Source organism: Rattus rattus, chromosome 1 (genome assembly GCF_011064425.1).
Source record: "Rattus rattus isolate New Zealand chromosome 1, Rrattus_CSIRO_v1, whole genome shotgun sequence".
NCBI classification, from domain to species: domain Eukaryota; kingdom Metazoa; phylum Chordata; class Mammalia; order Rodentia; family Muridae; genus Rattus; species Rattus rattus.
The window spans coordinates 185,114,188-185,137,203 of record NC_046154.1 but is presented as its reverse complement, the minus strand read 5'-3'; the positions used below and the strand labels follow the sequence as shown (position 1 = coordinate 185,137,203).

Below are 23,016 nucleotides of genomic sequence, written 5' to 3'. Positions count from 1 at the left end.
TAAGTCAGCAAATTAGATAAGACAAACCTTGTTGACTGGACTATAGATTTATATTTACAAACAGCTTTTAATTTCCTATTATATTTCCATTGCCTAAGGATCCCTTAGCCCCCTTGGAAATAGAGAGCTGAAGAGGATTCAACTGCCCCGTTGAATTATGCAAGTCTCATGTGTGCATCAGCTTTTCATAGCTCCAGTTGCTTGTTGTGGCAGCCCACCATGAATGTCAGGAAACGATAATGGAAACGTTTACTGTCGCAAACGTGTGAGCACGAACATCGTGAACCTAAGTGATGGGCATTGCGTGTAAATAATTGTTTTTTCAATTGAGTAATCCCAGAACATACCTACAAATCTGGATCACTGTAACATTTACCATTAAAAGCAGTTTAATCTTTCGCCAATAATTAACTCTAAAGAGAAATATTCTGGAAGATTCAATCTCCCACCCCCTTTCTTTGGCCGACTGATCAGGAGGTAGGATGTGAAGCTCTTTGCTGCTGCTCCTGTGTTATGCCTGGGTGATTCTCACCCTGATGTTCATGGACTGAGCTTTTAAAGCTGTAAGCTTTACATAAATGCTCAATTACATAAATGCTCTTTTTCATAAGAGTTGCCTTGATCATGGTGTCTCTTTACCCAAAAAACTTTGACTAAGACCATATTCTTCCCGAAGTGTCAGGGGTATACATTTCATTTCAGACATTTCAATTGTTAATTTGGGATAATTTTTTTATGTATGAATGTATGAATATGCAATACATCCTTTTCATAGCCATATACGTATTTAGGATCATTTCAAAAGTACTAATGCATATGTTCATATTATCAGTCACTCTTAATAACTTATCCTAGCTAAACTTCGGATGCTTTACCTCTTTATCCTAATCTCCTCTATATTCCTTAGAGTTATTAGGGAGAAAGTATGATAGCTTTTACTTTCCCATCATAGTTTATCAACTTGCATCAAATTTAGTCTGACATTATAATTTTTTTGTGTGTATTTAGGTTTCATCACTTTTTTGGGAAAAAATTAAATTCCCACAATTAAGATTTTATGTTCATACATGCTCTAAGTGACAGCATATTCTTCTATTTCATTTGCCTGGTCCATTTGTTTTTGAATGTGTCATGTCTATACATCCTTTTATATGTGTGTGCACAGGAATCTACATGAATATATAGCTGTGCACGTGTGGGCATGCATGTGCATGTGCTTATGGGTGTCTTCCTCAATCATTTTCCACCTTATCTTTTTATTGTGTGTCACTCAATGAACCTAAGGTTCACTGATGGCATTAAGTATGACTGACCAGTAAGCACCAAGAATCCCCCTATCTTTAACCCTACCAGCGCGGGAGTTACAGTCAGTGTTGTCAGACTGACGTTTTTTACATGTGCTGTGGTGACCTGAACTCAGGTCCTTATAACCATGAGGTTGGTTTGTATCTTATCAACCAAGCCATTTCTCTAGCTACTTTTATGGTGGTCTCTGTTCTGAAAATCATGAAGGTGTGGTTTATTCAACAATAAAATATGCATGACAATAATAACACTTGATTCACAGTGTTAATGAAACTTCATTAAATTATCATTAAAACGCCCCAGCCTTTATTTAGCATTAGTTAGCAAAGCTGGCTGAACAAAGTGAAAGCTGAAAGCTCACTAGTTAGGAAAAGGAACTTACAGATGAGAAATGAAACACTAGGAAACTCAGAAGCGACAAATCCAAGTGGTAGGAGAAAGCAAATGCCCTATACTTACGAAGCTGCCCAAGTCGAGCCTTCTCTTTTTTACCAAACAAACGCCCAATTGAAGACTTGATTCCTTTCTTCTTCGGGGCTTTGTGAAGAGAGTCCTGGCTGCTATTGGCACTGCCAAGCCCAAGGCTATCTGGCTCAAGAGAGGCAGATAAACTGCTTCAAAACACAAAAGAGAGAGGATGGTTCATTTCGATGCACTATCCACAGAGTACACAAAGTTTCTTTCTTTTCTAAGTGACAAAAGAAGGAGTAAGTAGGTTTTGAAAGTGATTTTCCCCCTTTTCTTATCACCTTTCTCTAAGTTATTGAAATGCATCTTCCTTGGTTCCTTGGGTCCCAAAATTTTTAATAGAAACGAAACCTCATTTTTTCCCACACAACTCTTTCCCCTCTTATTCTTGTACTACCTCAGTTCAATTGAATAACTGTATCTTTAATGTATTTTTGTTGAGCATACATACAATTTATTATTTTTCACAGTTTTTTTAGGTTTTTTTTATTAATTTAAACAGAGTGACCATGGCAATCTGTTAATTGCAGGATTGAAGCTTCTAATTTAACCCTTGTCTTTATGGATGGTCATTTTAGTCATCTTCCTTTCCCTATCACACATTTGAGACTAATCCACCTACTATGAATGATGTCTTCCTGGGACCTAGAAGCAACACATTGCAAATATTCAACACCCTCTTCCTGATCTACAGCGATCAATAAGATACGATTTTGGAGGCACAACAAACTGAAATGACTTCCAAATGGTTGATCGGTTTTCAATTTTGATCAGCATATCAGGCAATGACTTAATAAAACGTGTTGATATTGCCATCCACTTGCTCACCCATACAATTATTAAGCTTTACTAATCTTAGGTAATTTGAGTTTCTACCCTCTCATCTTCATAAAGAAAGGGCTTTCCATATATTAAAGTATCATCCTCTCCTTGTGAGGAATAAAAAGGTACGGATTTTGAAAGCAGTAATTGGAATCAGCCTAAAAGATAGAAATGCTTTTGTACAAAGAATCAAACTTTTCAAAAATCATTCCTCACTAAGCTATGCATTAAATCACGCAATCTTTAAATCATCGTTTGTTTTTGGATATGAGGCTGCATTGGTAGCCAGTGAGAAGACTAGCGTGTAAGATAGAAACTGAATGCCGAGATACACAGTAATGCTGAGATCAAGTTGAAAGTTTTAGGCTTTTGAATAGGCTGTTATGAAGAACCGTATAGCATATTAAATGCTTTTTCAACGCATTTTTTTAGTTTTTGGTCAGTGTTCATTTTCATGCTTAGACCTTATTATCTGGAGACTTTGAATCATTCCAGTAGCATGGGGTATGCAACAAATGAGACCCAGGGGTATACTTTTCAGACCTTAATTAATCTTACAATACAACAACACAATACAATAAACATTGATAATATTTTCCTACAAATCCTATAATTATTTATAATTATATAAAGTCCTAAACTTAGTAGAAAATATCTTCTCCATAGAGAAGAGTAATTCTTATTTTCTAATTGGCTGGTAACAACCTTAAGATATAAATATATTAGCTTGCTAATTGGAAAGTAAAAGTGATCCATGACTGGTAATTTTCAAGTGTTCCAAGAGGCATGGAAAAGGAGAGAACAGGTAAAGTGCACTATGAAAAAATATATTTCAAGTCAAATTATGAACACAATAAATTTATTTTTAATTATGTGTATACATGTCTGTTTGTATGTGAGTCACATGCACATGAGTGCAGGTGCCTGTTGGATCCCTGGGAGCTAGAGTTCTATGCATTGAGGAGCGACCCAAAGTAGGTGTTGAGAAGGAAACTGGTCTTCAGCAAAAGCAGTAAGCACTCTTAGCAACTGAGCTATCCTGGAGTTCTATTTCTCTCTATGTTAGCTAACAGTTTAATTGGCCAGAGTGAAGAAAGAGGAAGAATTTGGGGAAGGAAGTATTTAATGTGCACAATACTTGAGTCTTACCTCCGGGCCTCATTGTGGTAGGAAGAAGGTAGGGTGTGAGTCATTCTGATGGCTCTGGGTGTTGGGGGAGGAGAAGTTTCACATTTAATTGTTGCTTTATCTTCCCGCCCATCTTCTTCCACCACTGCAATCTAGGAACAGGAGCCGTACAGTCAGTGAGCTGATTGTAAGTCCAAATGAAAATGCCTCAAGAAAAGACTCATTAAGGTAAGGATAATAGAGTAGTTCTAACACAGACATGCATGTCGTACACAAGTAAACTTATTAGTAAGGGAATAATTTTTCATACCTATTTAAGAGTAAAGCTAATTTATCTTAAAACTAAGGGTAATAAAATGCCAGGTATCAATAAAAAGCTATTCCTGCCATGCATGGACACACATTGTACTTTCAATAAGCCCAGCACCTCTCACAGTAGACAAGCCTGCCTCTGAGCCACACCAGTAGTCCCTGGATAGATGCTCTCTACAAAAGGATCTGGATACATTTTAGGAAATTTATTGAAGAAAAGATGTCATGCCAAGTAATGGTCTTATAGCAAAGGCATCCTTGAGCAAGAATATAGAAAAGGGGACTGGAGACAAGTTGATGAAATGGGCCTTGTCAGAAAAAGGGCTTTACATTAATCAATATAATGAATCATAGAGCCAGCATGTTAAAAACACGTAATAGGAGCATTTATAGAGGGAAACATAAACCAAACAGTTGTGGGTTATAAGAAAAATAGTTTATTTTCCCAGTGAGGGAAATGAGAGCTAAGAACATAGCTCCTGAAATTTGTTCAGCCGTCCTACAATTGATGGGAGATTTTGAAAGTAAGCACAAAAGAAAAACCAGAAAAGATGAAAGTTTGATAGTGAGAAACATTGTTCAGAATTCTAAAAAACTCAAAAAAAAAGTCATTCAGTTTTCAAGAGATTGAACTACAAAATGATTATTTAAAGATTTTTGGCAAAAATCAGAGTTGTCATTCCATAATACAGCCCATGTAAAGAGATTATTAGAGTCATAGAAACATTGGCTACTGATGTATGACTCTGGACATGCGCATGAGAATTTCTCCTGTCGCTATAACATCCACTTAAAGCTGTATACTGCAGAAGGCCTTACTGGTTTTTCCATTAACTATATTGTATAAAGCGGCTGTTATATACGATGAAGCCCTCCTGCATTCCAGGAACATAATGACGCTCTTTGTTTTCAGTCGTTTATTAGACTTGGATCACACTTACACGTCAGGGAGATGCCTGAATATAATCTCTTCCCTCCATTCAACCACATGGTCCCATCTGAAGAATTTTTTTCAATAATCGTTTTCAGCATGACTTCAGTGTGATGAGATCAAAGATTTTTAATCCTGAATCTGCTTTAATTTCTTAAGCATAGTTCAGATTCAGTTTATTAGTATTTTCACAGTTTTGAGATCTAGCCATCAACCTTGCCTACACCGGTTCATGTTAAGAGGACTTTTTTCTACCTCACCATTTTCTTCATGATTCATTTACAAATAAAATATACCTTTCTGCACCATGGAAACTAAACCCTTCCCACTGTCGGCTCTTTAAAACATCAGACAAAAGCAGATCCTAGGGCTTGAGGTGGAAGGATCTTGAAATCAGTCAATAAAATAAATATGATTTTTGTCTTGATTCATTCTTCTGATATTTAGATGAAACTAAATATAAAAGTCTTTTCCCTGCCACAAAACAGTGTTTGGCCAGTGGTTTTCCTTCTGCAACCTTATGCTGCCATCACCAATTCTCCATACAAAATCTTTCATCCTATCTCTCTTTTTTTTTTAAATCAGGATTTCTAAAACATCAACTATTTAAATTTATTCCTATATTCAAAATTGTCTTATATCCTTTACAGCATACAGAGGAAGTCAAATCTGATGAACTTGAGGGAGAATTGCTTAGAGACAACTGGAAATGTTTACTCAACACTATATCCATATATGTGTTTATATATGTATATTATGATTGTCTAAATGTACTAGCTATATATATGTATATATATTATCTTTATAGAAAGTTCATAACTAAGAAAAGACAAAAATTCCTACCAACTGAAATCATGTGGTCATAATATATGTCTCTTTAAGGAAACAATGGTGTTTTCTGAATTCAGATGTGTTTTGGCATATACTGACTACCAAATCTTCAACACTTATTAATTTTTATTCTATGTGAATGAGTGTTTTCTCTTCGATATGAATGTGCAGAATCTTGCAGGGGGAGGGCAGAAGAGGTCATTGGATGCTTTGGATGTTTGTGAGCCACCATGTAGGTGCTGTAAATAAAACTCCAGGAATCTGTAGGAACAGCAGGTGTTTATTCTTAATGGCTGAGCTATCTCCTCAGCCCCCGATAACCTCAGTTCATCTAAATGTGCACTCATGTGAGTGTGTGTGTGTGTGTGTGTGTGTGTGTGTGTGTGTGTGTGTGTCTTGGATGTGTCATAATGTTTCTGTTGGGCAGAAGACAACTTGCATGAATTTGTTCTTCATTCTTTTTTCCTCTATATGGGTTCTGGTGTCTTAGAATTTCATAGTAAATACCTATCTTGGCTGAGTTGTCCAGCTGCCCTCTTACATAAGGTGGTTGTTTCTTTCCAGGCTAACTATGTAGAGATAGTAAACTACTTTGTAACTTGGTGTGAAAACCTGTCAACCTAGAGCCTGTGCTAGGAATCGCCCTTCCTAGAGGATGTCTCTGCTCTTGATGTAATGATAACCAGACTGAATTACCCAGGAACAGATGTTGGACACCTCATGCCACCTGACCTTACACTGTCAATCCTAAATTTGCTTAACCAGTCTTTCTACATGGAAACAGATCTCAAAATGACCCCTAGCTCTGTTGTCTTCCTGCTCCTGCCTCCTGCATATCCCTGGGGCTTTCTCAATTCACCGAGTCCCCTCTTCTTTTAAACCCTTTGGAAAAGAACTGTGAAATTATCTTTGATAAGTGTACCAAGACCTGTTGGCTCATTATCACTTAGTAGCAATAAATGCAACATTAACAGGAATCAGTAGTGAAAAGAAATGAAAACAACCAGTGTTCTTAAGCTAACATTGATCTTAAGATATCTCTCTCTATCATGGGTGGATTATATGAATTAATTCTCATAATTGAATCATTTCCTAGTAATAAGAAATAATGTGATTTTAAAGTATTTGCTATTATAATCATATTCTAAAATTCAAGAACACATAAATACATGAATATTTATTCTATGATAATAAATAGTTGGACAAAAATATTTTAGGTGCCTTAAAGAACAAAATGATGTCCAACTAATAAATATTTAAAAGTGATTTACAGTACCTTTCTCCGATGTTTCCTTAGATCACTTGGCTGCAATGGCAGTAATAAAAGAAACATAAAAGAGAACTAATTAATGATTACCATTTGATGATGTTACAATTTGGTTAGCATCAATAACTTGATTATCATTTTCTTCATTCCATTGTTTCATTCATTCCATGAATACATCCTAATATTGAATAAATAATGTTCAAACACAAGTTAGTTTCATCATGATTGATTCCCACAACGTTTTATGTAGATTAAAGAACATCTAACTATAGATCTTTATAAAACAAAGAGTGAGGTTAGTAACAGTTTCATTGAGTCCTAAGACTTGAGGATTGCATATACTATTTTTTTGGCATAGATATTTAAATTTCTATTTTCCTTTTAGAAATTTCCTTATGCACTACGATTTCATACCTACGTTATCATAGATATTTTATTATCATAAAATTAACAGATGATAGGAAGCAGAAAGATGGAATTATCATGGGGTTGGAAAAGGAAAGCAGAGGAAAGGGTGATAGATAACAGTATGGATATTTGAAAACATCATGTAAAAACATTGCATTTCATAAGTTTTTGAAATGCGTATATATTCCTATGAATAGTTTGATTGGAATTATTATTAAGGGGATAATACTCTTCTCTAAAACTGTAGGTTACCAAGTAAAACCCAGTGCGAGGTATAGAATATCTGCCTTTGAGTTGTAGGTTGTTGATGTTCCAGAGACATCAAAAAGTATACAAATTACTGTCACTGCTTATAGCTGCAAACCAGAACTTGATAAGTTTCTATTGCTGAAGACACCACACATTTTTAACACAAGATATGAGGAAATCAGGTTGGTACTAGTAAGAAGTTTCCTCCATGCTTTCTACCTTTTAGGGTACTAAAATATTTTTAAGATGATGTAGGAAAATGTCATGAGCAGTTTGAACTATCTGTGACCTCTCAGAATTACAATAGTGATGGGATGGGATGGGATGGTGTGGGATGGGATGGTGTGGCCAATTAAGCAATAGTGGCAACAAGTGTTATTGAATTAAAATGCTAATTTTTATTGTGTTCAAGCCTGCAGAACAGGAAGAAATGCATGTCTAGTACTGTAAATCTGGCCAAGACCCTGTTTTGGGACCCTAGCCATAATACATTACTATTATTCTGATAGGTTAAGATAGTATTATACTGCCTTCCAAGTCTGTATTTAAATACCCATAGATTAGTGCAACTCTCAGACATAATCAGAGAGTTTTATTTTTCCACAGGATAGTTTTAAACGTAGAAATTCAGGACTGGTCGATATACAGTAGCAGGGGAATGCTCAACAACAAAGGAGACATCTATATCGCCTCTGCCACAAGTCTCACTGAGCTTTCTTACAAAGCTAATGATGAAGTGATAGCTGAAAGATTGAAAGAGCTTGAGGTTGCAAAAACTTGAGCAAAACTGTCTTCTGGTTTTCCTGGATTGCTCTAGTCCTCATTTTGGTTGCTGCAAAAGATTTGCACTAGATTAAGCCAATCACCATTTAAGTCTGGAAGGTGGAGCCTTCAATTCGTAGGAGCGATGAACACTTGATACCTTTCGGGAAGGGAGACACAGGTTTTTACGAGTGTTGCCTTTGTAGGTCAAACACAATCCATTGGATGACACCATTCTTGTGAGTATATAGGCATCACAGGACGTGCCAGGTGTAAAAAAGAAAAAAAAAAGGTGGGAGGAGGTTTCAGTGGTGATATGTGAAAATGGAAGTATGTTGGGAAGGAGTGAGAAGTCGAAACGATCAAAATATATTGCATGAAACTCTCAAAGATTGATAAAATAGTATATTAAACATTATGGGGAACAAAAATATTCATAGGAGGAGATATGGAAACAAAGTTTGGAGCAGAGACTGAGGGAATGGCCATCCAGAGCCTGTCCCACCTGGGGATCCAGCCCATATATATACAGCCACTAAAACTAGACAATATTGATGAAGCCAAGAAGTACATGCTGAAAGGAGCCAGGGAAGAGCCGTCTCCTGAGAGGCTCAGCCAGAGCATGGCAAATACAGGGGCGAATGTTGGCAGCAAAGAATTGAACTGAGAACGGGATCCCCATTGGAGGAATTAGAGAAAGGATTGAAGGAGCTGAAGGAACTTGCAACCCCATAAGAACAACAATGGCAACCAATCAGAGCTCCTAGGGACTAAACCACTACCCAAAGACTATATGTGGACAGACCCATAACTCCAGCTGCATATGTAGCAGAGGATGGCCTTGTTGGGCACCTATGGGAGGAGAAGCTCTTGGTTTTGCCAAGGCTAGACCCTCCCCGCAGTGTAGGGGAATGTCAGGGCCGGTAGGCAGGAAGTGGGGATGGTTGGGGAGGGGAAATATCCTTATAGAATAAGGGAGAGGGGGAGGGGATAGGGGGATTAGAGACAGGAAACCCGGTAAGAGAATAAAATTTGAAATGTAAACAAAAAATATCCAATAAAAATATACAAAAGAGATACAAGTTAAATCAATATAATATTATCATTAATAATGCATTTTAAAGAGCAAAATATTTTACCATAAAAGTATAAGAAAATAAGAGCATCACATATTGCCAAAGTATGCCTGTTGTATATACTACCTATATTGTGCTTTATGTCCCAAGATTTTTACTGTAACATTGAAAATAATTTAATTATAAATATTGTGCAGAGATATTAATAATTTTAGTTACTAAGAATAGAGAAATGTTTCCCAGATTTCCAAATAAGCAGAGCATAAAATATCTCAGTACACCTGATGAGTATAATTCAGTATATTGACAAAATTTTTGAGCTATATTTTATTGAGGTGAGTTGTAATTAGATAATTATTATTCTGATTTGTTGTCTTCCTGTATATTTTAAAAATATTTTAGATATAAAGGCTCCTACTGAGTACAAAGAAATATGAAAATCGAAGAAGGCAATTCTTCTTAGTTCTTTTTATTTATTGCTGAGACATTTCCTAACTATAGGCTTTAATATAAGCAATGTCCTAAATCCATATAGATAGTTTTGTTTCAGTTACCAATTTAAAGATGAAGAATAATATCTAAACTGCAAAACAAGGTTCATGGTGATGAGTTAAAATCCTTGGAGCATAAAATAAAATTTCATTTACTTATTTGACAGTTTTTCTTATGGTAAGAGTTATGTATGTATCTCTATACATATGAAAATTAGATAGATCTATGTAATTACAGTTATGTTTCATAAATTAATTGTGAAAATGAAATACTTTAGCTATTAACTATATTGCACATTATTTAAGAACAATCCCTGTTGACTTTTAGACATTGAGTTGGACTTCCCTCTCCAGATTCAGGGTATATGCAAGTGTGCATGTGGTCAGAATGTACTCTACAGTCAACTCAAGGTCTTCTCACCAGACTGCGGAAAATTCAGGTGAATCTATGGTGTCATTAATTATCCTCCATTTTATTATAGCTGGCTAGATTTTTACAGTGTGTATTATCTATTTGTATTTCAACTTGTTTCTGCCATGGGAGTGTCCTACTTTCATTGGAATTTTATCATTTTAATATTCATTACAGAATCCGTATTTTATCTCATTTTTGCAATGTTTTTAATTTTTCATCTGGTGTCAAGAATAAAAACTTAAATCATTTTGAAGTTAAGTAAATCTGAGGAAAATTCAACTTCGTTAATTAGCCCTTTTTAGAACAGGCAATTTATGCTTTCAAAGCCTTAGCTATCTCATGTTTTCATGGAGAAAGTTCGCTCTAACCTCAGTCTGTGATGGAAATTAAATGACCCCAACTTGCAGTGGGCACTAGTCATTTCAGTGAAATTGATCCGAATTTTCCCTATATTACTTCTAACAAGTGGCCCATTTATTTGCCTTTAGTTCTTTCTAGTGTACTTCATAACTTAAATATACAAATGTAGCAATAAATGAAAAAAAAACAACTGTGGATTATCAATATGAAACATAAAAACACTGAAGATGTGGTGCTGCTTATTTGAGAAGATTTTATAGAAGGTATGTGTTACAAAATTATACATTTTTATCTTGGTGCATTACAGTACATAATTTTTGCTATTAGTTATGTTTATAAAGGTACTGATGTAATTTTTCATCTGATAAGTCATTCAAAGTTTTGATGTGCACATGGATCTCTATTTTAATAGCTGAGTAATACTCTATTGTGTAGATGCACCACATTTTGTATCCATTCCTCTGTTGAGGGACATCTGGGTTCTTTCCAGGTTCTGGCTATTATAAATAAGGCTGCTATGAACATAGTGGAGCATGTGTCCTTGTTATATGTTGGAGCATCTTTTGGGTATATTCCCAGGAGTGGTATAGATGGGTCCTCAAGTAGTAATATGTCCAATTTTCTGAGAAACTGCCAGACTAATTTCCAGAGTGCTTGCAGCCAACTATTGGACTGAGCATAGGGTCCAAATTGGAGGAGTTAGAGGAAGGACTGAAGGAACTGAATGGGATTCAACCCCATAGGAAAAACAACAATATCAACCAACTGGACCCCCTAGACCTCCCAGGGACTAAACTACAAACAGAGTACACATGGAGGGACCCATGGCTTCAGTTTCATACGTAGCAGAGGATGACCTTATCTGCCATCAATGGGTAGGGAGGCCCTTGGTCCAGTGGAAGCTTGATGAGCCAGCTTAGTGGAATGTGAGGGCGGTGAGGAGGGAATGGGTGGGTAGGTGGGGAAACACCCTCATAAAAGCAGGGAGGATATGGGATGGAATGGGGTTTGGGAGGGGAACCAGGAAAGGGAATAACATTTGAAATGTATATAAATAAAATAAATAGTAATAATAATAATAATAATAATAATAATAATAAAGTATAAACATTCCACCAGTCCTCAGTGTTAAAACCCATCGCAAATGGCTTTGGTATTAAACAAGTTTGCATATTATTTACATGTGCAAATAAACAACAAAATGCACAGAAATTCAGATGAGAGGAAATATCCAGGAGTATTAGCTAAAGAACAAGTAACTATGACAAGTCCAACTATGACAAGCATACCAGGGTCATGACTCCCATACGGTCCATTTCCCTGGCCGGGCTCCTTGGTGTAAGCTTTGGCGTTGAGTGTCCACTTGGGGGAGATGAACTGGCCAGTGATGAAGCTGTAACAGAAGCAGTGATGGAGGTGCCCGGATGGACCCTCGCCAAGTTCAGACCTTCCAAGCTTACACTAGCCACCCTATTCTCGATTTCTTCAGCACGCAATTCTGTAGATTCCTTTTCTTCCTGGATTAGCCTAGAAGACCGAGAGTTAAGTCTTTTCAGTATGAAGTCACTTAATGGCAATTAGATTTCACCTAGTAAATACTCAGTTAAGTACTGTGAGATTTTTATTTCAAATCAAGCATTTCCATTTTCTTTTGAGGTTGAACAACTTTAAACCTCATGGAATGACGGGTTACAATTACGAAAAATCAGTTTAGTTTTCTTTCTAATTATTATGGTGTATACTTGAAATGTCAAGGGCTATACCTTTAGTTGCATAATGGAACTTTCATCTCAAATAATCTCTTCTGTATATAAGAGGTAATTATGAACTATTGTCATTTCTATCATGAAATAATTCATATAAAAAATATGTTTCATTGGCTCCGAGTTTTAAAACAATGTAGCTAGACATGTTTGTATAAGACTGCTAACCCACTTCTGATATTCTGCAGATCCAACGAGGCACCAGGAGATGCTAAGCCTACTAGTTTGAGAAACACATAAAGTACTAAGGTTTTTTTAAGCTCCTGATACCATCAGTATTGATACCTTATTTCTTTGTTGATTGCATCCAGTTGTTCTTGAAGCATCATAGCTAGCGTCTGGGCATCAGAATGGCCACTTGGAGAGAGAAGATCCATTGAGCTGAAAATCGTTTCTCTGTCGTCATCATCAATATCTGACATTTCAGTGTCACTTTCGAATGGGTGGCTGCCTAGTACTCCAATTTGCTGAGTCCTGTTCCATTCATGATCCCCAAGCGATTTCACCTGAATGGCGAATGAACAATTAAGATACTCGTATTACAGAACAAATCAGAACATTGACAGCCACAGGAGCAACATCGGATCGTGCATGCATGCCTTCACAGCTGCCTGGTCAAAAGCAGACTGTGAAGTAATATTTTAATTGAATGATTCAATAAAATCTACCCTGACATTCTATGAACTGGAAGCTATTAATTGTTTACTTAAATCAATGTTTCAGCAGGAACAGAGGTGATAGATTTCCATATCATTTATATGCCAACAGCTTTCAAAATAGCAATTGTTTATAAGCTCGCGTACTTGCAACTCTTTTTTCAGAATGTAACGATCCTCATTTAAACGCAAGTATTATCATTTCTTACAGTGATTAGTTATACACTTTTCCTATAAAAGATGAACATATTAACATTGTTAGGAATCACATTGTATAATAACTGTTTTTTTTAATTTACGTAGTAAGCTGAGTAAAATATTATTATAAATATTGGAAAACTGCATGATTTCATCTCTACGGCCCTGTTCACCTACACCCTCAGTAACCTTTTGATGCAAACACAGTCATTTTAATGGTTTAAGTTTTTAAAGTTAACTTAAGTAATATTCTGTTTGGGAGTTTTGAGTAACTGATAGATCAATTATTTTGCAAACTCTGATCTCAATAGACAGGCCCTAGAATTTTATGCTCTTAATATAATTAATTTCACTGCTATAGACATTCAAGATTATGCGGAAGATAAAAATGTGCTTTGTGGTATATTGAATTAATGACTAAACGCCTGAAGAAGAATTTGTGTTATGAAATACTTTTAAGGAGAAGTTTAGTTTCCCAAGTAAGTTTATTTCAGAAAATAAATTGGTAAATAGACTTGATAGAGACAAGAGGAGGAAAAAGTAAAGGAAATGAATGAAACTAAAGAATATTCAAAAATTAGTTGGAGTAGTTTATGTATTTGTTGTGAATGGCAAACTAATATAGAAAATGAACAATATTTCCTTAACTGATACAGTTGAGTAGACATTTAGATTTTCTGTTAACTTAATACTTTGTGCTAAGGAAATATTTTGCTATGAAAGAGCATAAATTAGTTTCTCTTAAAGTAAGAAGAAAGAACTGGGACTATCTTGTCTTTATTTTTTCTTTTATATTCTCCATGCTTTCCACAATTCTATGCTAGTGTGACAGATTAATTTACATGTTACCTATTTATGCTAATTGTCTACCAAAAGCATTAAGATCTTGTTCAGGGAAAAAAGAAACAGAATTTTGAGTATATTTTAAAGACGTTGTGTGAACAAACTATACTTAGGGCAGAGAGGAACGTTGTTGCTTCTCATGCAGCTTTATTGATTCAACAGAAACATGACTTAAAAGTTGAAACTATATCCCATCAACCTCAAAAATTGTTTGCATAAATAAACTTCCCAGGGACAGTACCAGTTGACATGGCAGTCTGGATGGGGGAGATCCCACAGGGCCCTAAGCCCTTGATGAAGGGCTACAAGCAAATAACGGCTATTGAAGGAGGAAGAGTCTTCTCTTGGGACAAGTGTTCTGATGGTTTCTCCAGTCGCAGCAGATCAGCCCTCAACAATATGCACATACCTCAGCTAGTTACAGTTATAAAATTCACCTATTTGCATATGTCAATAATGATTAAGGTGCCCTGAATTTGAGGATAAGTGCAAGTGATACAAGAGGAGTTGAAGGGAGAAAAGGAATAGGGAGAGTGTTATAAATGTATCTTCAGTGCTTCGTAAAAGGGGGAACAAAAAATATTCATAGGAGGAGATATGGAGACAAAGTTGGGAGAAGAGACTGAAGGAACGGCCATTCAGATCCTGCCCCATCTGGGCATCCACCCATATTTATACAGCTACCAAACCCAGACAGTATTACTGATGCCACGAAGTACATGTTGACAGGAGCCTGATATAGCTTTCTCCCGAGAGGCTCTACAAGAGCATGGCAAGTACAGAGGCGAATGCTAGCAGCAAAACATTGAACTGAGAACAGGGTCCCCGTTGGAGGAATTAGAGAAAGGACTGAAGGAGCTGAAGGGGCTTGCCACCCCATAAGAACAATAGTATCAACCAACCAGAGCACCCAGGGACTAAACCAGTACCCAAAGAGTACACATGGACAGACCCATGGCTCCAGCTGCATATGTAGCAGAGGATGGCCTTGTTGGGCAGCAGTGCGAAGAGAAGCCCTTGGTCCAGTCCCCAGTGTATGGGAAGGTCAGGACTGGGAGGCGGGAAGGGGTGGGTGGTTGGGTGGGGAATCATCCTCATAGAAGAGGGACAGGGAGTGGAGCGGATAGGGGGTTTATGGATAGGAAACTGGGAAAGGGGGTAATATCTGAAATGCAAGTAAAAAATATCCAATAAAAGTAAATATAGTATTCATAAAATTGAAATTTATTCTTTCATGTTCTCCTTATCATCATTACTCTCTCTATATTTCTTGCGTGTTCTGTAAAGAGGGTGACCTGTCTTAAGAAAATATATCCTGGGTCTGTTGTAATAATGCAATAACAGACTCATCGGGTGTTTTGTATATACACATATACATATGCAACAATAATAATTAAGAGGTCATGGATTTGAGAGGGAGGAGGGGATAGGAGAGGAGGCAGATCAGAGAGAGCCAGTGATGGACATGATATAATATAAATATAGTATGCATATATGAAATTTAAAAAGTAAATAAAAATAAGTTATGGATTAAAGGAACAGAATTACAATTTATCTTTGGATTAGATTTCACAGGTATTTTTAAAATTCTGTGTGAAATTTTAAAGAGATGTTTTAAATATAGTAATTTTAACAAATCATTTTCTTAATTTTAGAAAAATTAAAAATGTCGGTACTCAGGAGTCCAAGTCCTTAGAATGTCCACTTGTCTGGCAACACAACGTAATGGTTAAAACACTATATATGGCACTGTCTACATCTAGTTCCAATTTTGAATCAATTAGTGTGTTAGCCTTGTAATGTGGAACACTAAATCTTTCAGTGCCTCAATCTTGGATTTCCTGAAATTGGTATAGAACTTGCACACAATTTATAATGGCAGATAAATAAGTACGTGGAATGCTCTAGTACATATTACCCATTAATTAATTTTAGAATGCATCATTTTCTATCCACAAAACTAACATAAATTACTGTCCCCATTCAGGCTTCTCTTGTAGTAGAAATTCTATTTAGAATGGCGTCCTGGGTTTAGCTAAAATGACTAATGCTGAAAGAAAAGCAATTACCTTTGGCTCATCTCTTCGCACACCCATGCGGCCTCTCCTTGGTCTTCGTATTACTTTAGTGGTTCTGTAATCAGACTGGCTGTCTACGAGGGACCCAACTGAATACCGCAACTCAGCGGAGGTGTCTAGATGAGTTCTGAAAAATAGAAAAAATAAGATCGAGTTTCATAAATTAAATTTGCAACTACCTGCTTCTAAATTATCAATAAATCAGAATCTCTCAAGCAAATAAACTTTTGGAAAGAACAGTGTTATTCTTGTTAAGTTGTGGGACATGTGTATCAGGTGATATAGCAAATTTCATTCTTGAATGTAAGGTGCATTTTTTCCATTTTAGACTACACTTATGACCTTGTTTCTTATTACTTTTAGTGTTTTACTACAATGAAACATGCTAACATTAATGGTCAAAGTCAACTGATTTAAATTTTAGACATTCTTTGTCTTTCATCATTTGTGTGTATTTGAATATTTGTATATTTTAAAAATTTTAGTTGCTCTTACTGAAAAATGTATCAACTTGTGAGTTCGGAACTTTTAAGTTTTATCGATTATAGAGAAATATATTAGCATTTTCCAATGTGCAGTATTCTGCTGTCCAATTTAGAGAAACAGTAATATGTTCATTTTATAGTAAATAATCTCATTTTAGTAAATGGCTAGGATTTTAGCTTTGAGTAAATCATTGTTCAAGAGGATGACAAATCTTGGTAATCACACTTGGTGCTGCAATTTGCTTAGAGATGAAGTAGGTGGAAAATTACTATTGGAAAATATCACCGTACTCATTTTCAATAAACATGGTAATAAACTATACTGTAATCTAAACACAGTCAGGCACATTGTCTGTATATAGATTTACAGCAAGGTCGATTTATTCGTGTAATCATCATGATAATAACAAAAGCAACCTCATGCTGTCCTATAAAATGAAATCCCAGATCCATGATACGTAGGTGTTGTCTGTTCGACTCGGGGCTCCTGCTGATTGATGATACCACCTCTCATCACCCACTTTGAGATTAGAGATAAGCACTTATTAGATATTTGTCAAGGTTTATAAAACTTAGATGAGCTCAGGCTGTTAGATGCAGGGGCAGATGAAGATATAACTTAAGGAGGACCTTGTTTTACCGGATGCTTAATGAGATCAAATGAAATGAGGAATCATTCTGCAAACTAATGACACAATATTTTTATAGCAATAAACACAAACTGAAAGTCAACTTGTGTATAGTAAATGAGTCATATATAAACATAAACCAGCCAAGCCATACTCAGAAATACCATAACTCTTGATTTTAGTCTGGTGGATAGACCACTACATTTTATAAACATAAAAATTAAAAATTTTAGTGCCTTCCACACGGTGAAGACTTCACTAGTTCTCCTGAGACAATGAGTGAAAGGATAGAATTTTAGTCCACAAACCACCTACCTCAAAGGAATGTAGGAATGTACCACCAATGGCTGTTGTTTGGACACCACGGTGCGGTGTCTAACATTACAATTTGCCATTTTAAAAGTGGCTTTCTTGTTTTGTTTTGCTTTCCCTGAATTCTATATTATTTTAAAACTGATGGAACAAATCAGAACCCACACAAAAATATAGTGCTTATAACACCCCAGGGTCCCATGGCAGTCTGTAAAAATTAGGATTTCCTAGTTTGAAGATTCACTTCAGCTATTTACTCCTTCCCATCCTTCTCCACCCAGCTTAACTGACATTTCCTTCAATTCATTCAACTAATTCAACTCCTCCAATAGCTTACACCTTGCTTCATTTCTGACCCTTTGGGCATCCTAGGGTTTCTGTTGAAATAGTCTCAGCATGTCTTTATGTCTAGCATTCTTTGAGTTTCAGCTTAAGTGTCCAATTGTCACAGGCTATTCCAGCTTTCTTCATAGTTCATCTTTGCAAGAGCCTCTGACATAGCACTTCCCTGTCTCCTTTCCAGAAGCATCTGTTTTAATCACAGCTGGAGCTCTAGTGTATACCTGTCTGGCAAATGCAGCATGGTTAATAGACCTTTAGAGAAAACATTTGAGCAAACACCAATCTAGAAAGGCACTACACAATCTTCCTGTAAAAGTTACTGCTTACCTCTCTACACTTTGTCACAATTTTTACCTTGTCTCCTAACAAAAGAAGACAGAGACCATATCTCTACTAATTCTAATTAAATTTTCAAATCATTTTACACAAAAACTATAAGAGAGAATTAGCAAGTCTAAGTTTAAAGAATTGTAATTCATTTAAGCAATGATTTTCCTGGATCAACAATGTAACTATTACCCATTCTTTATAAATGTTTACCTATTACATGGCTGTGCAATAAAACACATTTTTTTCTAATATAATTCATTTAGAAAACTTGTGTGGTAACCTGGATATATTATTGTATATACTTATATGAAAAACTATGGTGAGAATTAGAAAATGAAAATTATTTCCCATACCAAACAGCAGACGTGTCTATCTGAAGTACAGGAATCAGGACACTCACATCTATGGTCTTCCCCACAATCTGCTTCCCTTAAATGATGAATTTTATGGACCCAACAACGCTTTCTTTAGGTGAATGCCAAGATGTCAGGCTGTCAGGAAACCTCGCTATATTAATAGAACTTTCTATATTTCTCCAACACTATTTCTGAGACATAATACGAAAAATATAGACATGGCATGTGAAAATACTACGATACATTTGATGTGATTAGACAGCGGTTGCTCTATGCATTGACTCCTATGATATTTCAATAGCTTTTCTCTGTCTTCATCATCAGTATCATCACTATATCTCCCACACTTTGTGAGCACATATCACATATAGTCATGTACGTGATTTTGTGTATCTCTGTGACCACAGGACTGTATTTTTCTAAATTTAAAAGCAGTCAACTATTGAATATTGTGTTAATTTATAGTTCTTCTGAAAAGAGCAAAAGAATGTTTAGTGAAATTTTTGTTTTTCATTTTATTGAATATATCCGAGTGTCTTGTCTGCATATATTTATGTGTCCCATGTAGTTCCCTGCTACCAATGAAAGTCAAAAGAGGCAGTCTGATCTCCTAGATCTCGGTGACATCTGGTTTTAAGCAACCACATACTTTCCAGGGAAAGAATCTTTATCTTTGCAGGAGAAATAAATGTTCTTACACCACTGAGCTATTTCTCCGGCCAATCCTACAGAAAGTTTTAGTTTCAATTTTACCCAGTCATTTGAAACACGGAATTTAGGTAACCATTTATTTTACCAAGAACATAATATATGTTATATAGATTGTGTGGTGCCCCTGCACAGTGCTTATAACACCCCAGTGTTACAATATGCCATTTTATCTGCTTCTTACTTTTTCTTTCTTTGCTTTATTCTGCTCTGATGTGTTAGTTTTGTTTTTTTAAATATATTTTATATTTTCATTTCTTAGAAGCCATTTTACTTTGCAATTAGAGACAGAACAGGGGTGGATCCAGAGGTTGGGGAGGTGAAAAATAACTGGGAGGCATAACAACAAGGAAACTATACTATAGTCAATATATATTATATGCAAACATTATAATAAAAACAAAAAAGGCTAATAAATCCTTGAAATACAATGCAATTTTTCTATGTACTCTGAATTTTCATTTAAGAATTTTTATGCATGTATAACTGTACACTTGAACACAGAACACAAAAGATTTTCAGTTATATTTTGATAGAATTACTTCAAAAAGGAATTCTAAATTTGGATATCATCTTTGAATTCAGAAACTAGAGTATTAGATTAAATTCTTGCAATCTCTTCTGAGAAATATGAGACCCTTATTTTATGAAAGAAAACATTAAAATATAAGAGAATTTACATTGATGCTGAACCAAAATAAACATTTAACTGAATATTACCTCGATATAGTTGGTTCAATTAGAGAGCCAGTTCTCATTTTCATTTGGTCAAGTTCAGACCTCAACTTCTCTATTTCTTCTGCTAGTCTTTCCTAAAAGTAAAAAAGTAATTAGATGATGGTTACACCCCATGTATCAGCATTCAATTATGGCAAATAAATGGATACTCAAAAAAGAACACGATTTAATTTTATTAAAGGACATTGGATATATGTAATCACAAAGTATACTTGTGTTTACCTTTCATTATGAATAGCTCAGCAACAGAAATAAACTCCCTGGTATTTGTTAATCTTAAACATTTGCAAATTTGTGAGATTATTAAGATCACGGTTACTTATAGATATGGCATTTTAAATACAAAAGCAAATCACGTAGTTTTAAATTAAACAATACATCGGTGTGAACTGAGTATGATGACTATTATTTTGGTTGTGAACTTAATTACACCTGGAATTTACTTAAAATCCAAATGCTGGTTTCACCTGTGAGGAAGTTTTATTCTTTTTAATTAATTTATTTGAAGTGAGAAGACCCACTTTTAATCCAGAATTTTTGAGGTGGGAAGATGCATCTTTGATCTGGGCCACCTCTCCTAATGGCAGCCTACATATAAGACATGGGAGAGGTAAACTTGCTAGCTCTTTATAGGCTTTCTCTCCATCCCTGGCAAGTCCATTCCTCACTGTCATAGGAGCCTATTTCTTCAGGATTCCAGAATGGAGACCAGCTGAGACTTTGAGCCTTGTGACTGAACTACTACTAGATTTTTGGACCTTCCATTGATAGGCAGCCATTGTTGGATGAGTTGGACCACAGACTGTAAGCCATTCTAATAAATGCTCTCATTTTATCAATTCTGTTCCTCTGGACATCCCTGATCAATAATATGAAGGATTTCATTTTTTTTTTAAATTAGGGTTGAAAGGCACATCAGTAAAGTAAAACGGTTGAGACAAAGACCTATGATAAGGGAGGCACCCAAGAATCAATGGGGATGACCTTAGCTGTCACTCACAGCATTGAGGATATTGATGTGAAGAGGTCACCTCCTGTATCCAGGCAGAAATTCCAGTGGAGCAATAGGGACAACAACCCACACAGAAAAATTTGACCCAAATTTTATCTTGTCTACAAAAAATTCAGGGGTGGGGGATGGAGCAGAGACTGAGGGAATGGCCAACCAACAACCTGCCTAACTTGAGAGCCATCCCATGGGCAAGCACCAATTTCCCAATTACTATTAATGATACTCTTTTATGCTTGTTGACAGGAGTCTAGCATGGCTGTCCTCTGAGAGGTTCCACCCAGCAGTTGACTCAGACAGATACAGACACTCACAGACAAAGATTGGATAGAGCTGGGGACTCTTACAGAAGAGTTTGGGTAAGGACTGAAGGCTCTGAAGAGATAGAAATTCCACAGGAAGACCAATAGAGTCAACTGGAGACCTGGACTCCTGGGGCTCTCAGAGTCCGAACCACCAAGGAAATAACTTATGAAGGCTGGACCTAGGCGTCCCCCACATATATAGGAGATATGCAATTGGTCTGCATGTGGGTTTGGAACTGGGGCAAGGGGCTATCCCAAAAGTTGTTGCCTGTACTTGGGATATGTTCTTCCAGCTGGGCTGCTTCGTCTGGCCTCTGGGAGAAGACGTGCCTAGCCTCACAGAGACTTGATGTACTGGAGTCGGGGAGTGTACTTAGCAGGTGCCGGGGGAGAGGCACCAGCTAATAGGAGAAGGGAAGGGCAGATGGGCCAAAGGGTTGTGGGAACAAACCCCTAGGAAGGGGGGGGCAATAAGCTGGTTGTAAAGTGAATAAGTAAGTAAATAAATAGTAAATAAATAAAATGACTGGAAAAGCACTGATTCTTCTGCTCGCTCGTCACTCTGAAACATACGGAGAGCCAAATAAATACGTGCTTTAAGGCTAGAGTGTAGGGGAATGCCAGGGTGGGGTGGTGGGAGTGAGTAGGTGGTTGGGTGAGGGAGCACCCTCATAGAAGCAGGGCAAGGGGCGATGGGAGAGTGGATTTCCGAAAGAAAAACAGGAAAGGGAATAACATTTTAGATGTAAATAAAAAATTATCTGATAAAAGAAAAAAAACAGAAAAAATAATTTATTTGGTTACCTAATTTCATTATTAATGTACAATAGTAAACACTATTCATGTTTACTTATGAGGAGGGCTATATGTGTTTTACTCAGAATGGTAATGCCGGTCATCGTGGCCAGGTTAAGTGGCAGTGCAGTGGTGTTTGATATATGTAAATATGAGCTAATTTGGCAACCCTGTGGAAAAATCAACATGTTAAATCAGAATTTATAAGTGTCCAGAAGAAAACATGAGTTGGCCCTAAAACACATCATCTTCTTCCTGGAAAAATACTCAGTAGTGGTCAAACTTAGGAAGTGTTTAATTAATAGTGGCGTTGACCTACATGAGATCAAATAAGCCTGCCAGGGACTGAACAAGACTTGCTTCAGGAAATGGTTTAAGTACCTTAAATTTCAAAGATTAAAATCACTTAAAAAATAAACAAGGAAGACATGCAGAGGATACTGTTCATGGTGGTTTATGATCATAGCAACTTTAGTGAACATTTGAATAAGTATAGATATTCTAAGACCAGTGAATGTGTTTAGCCATATGATATAATAACCTAAAAATGAAGTTTGGCCTAGGAATACCCTTTTTTTGGAGATTGACATTAGCAGGGATTAATGCTTAAGCTCACTTGAAATGTTGGTTGCCTGGGTAGAGTG

At 36.3% G+C, this 23,016-nt stretch overlaps 1 protein-coding gene across 18 annotated transcripts in view; it reads right to left on the bottom strand.

Annotated features, from left to right (window-relative positions):
* Ppfia2 (PTPRF interacting protein alpha 2) overlaps positions 1–23,016 on the bottom strand; it is a 460,024-nt gene that overhangs the window by 58,978 nt on the left and 378,030 nt on the right. For 13 of the 18 annotated variants that reach the window (XM_032911955.1, XM_032911963.1, XM_032912051.1 and 10 more), the window contains 7 exons: positions 20,246–20,337; positions 16,355–16,490; positions 12,874–13,094; positions 12,115–12,352; positions 7,074–7,103; positions 3,745–3,875; positions 1,765–1,919 (listed from right to left, as the gene is read on the bottom strand). In XM_032911955.1, coding sequence (XP_032767846.1) covers positions 1,765–1,919; positions 3,745–3,875; positions 7,074–7,103; positions 12,115–12,352; positions 12,874–13,094; positions 16,355–16,490; positions 20,246–20,337 — 1,003 coding nt within the window. The remainder of the gene's footprint in view (positions 1–1,764; positions 1,920–3,744; positions 3,876–7,073; positions 7,104–12,114; positions 12,353–12,873; positions 13,095–16,354; positions 16,491–20,245; positions 20,338–23,016) is intronic. The other 5 variants (XM_032911998.1, XM_032912073.1, XM_032912088.1 and 2 more) reach the window with 1 other exon arrangement.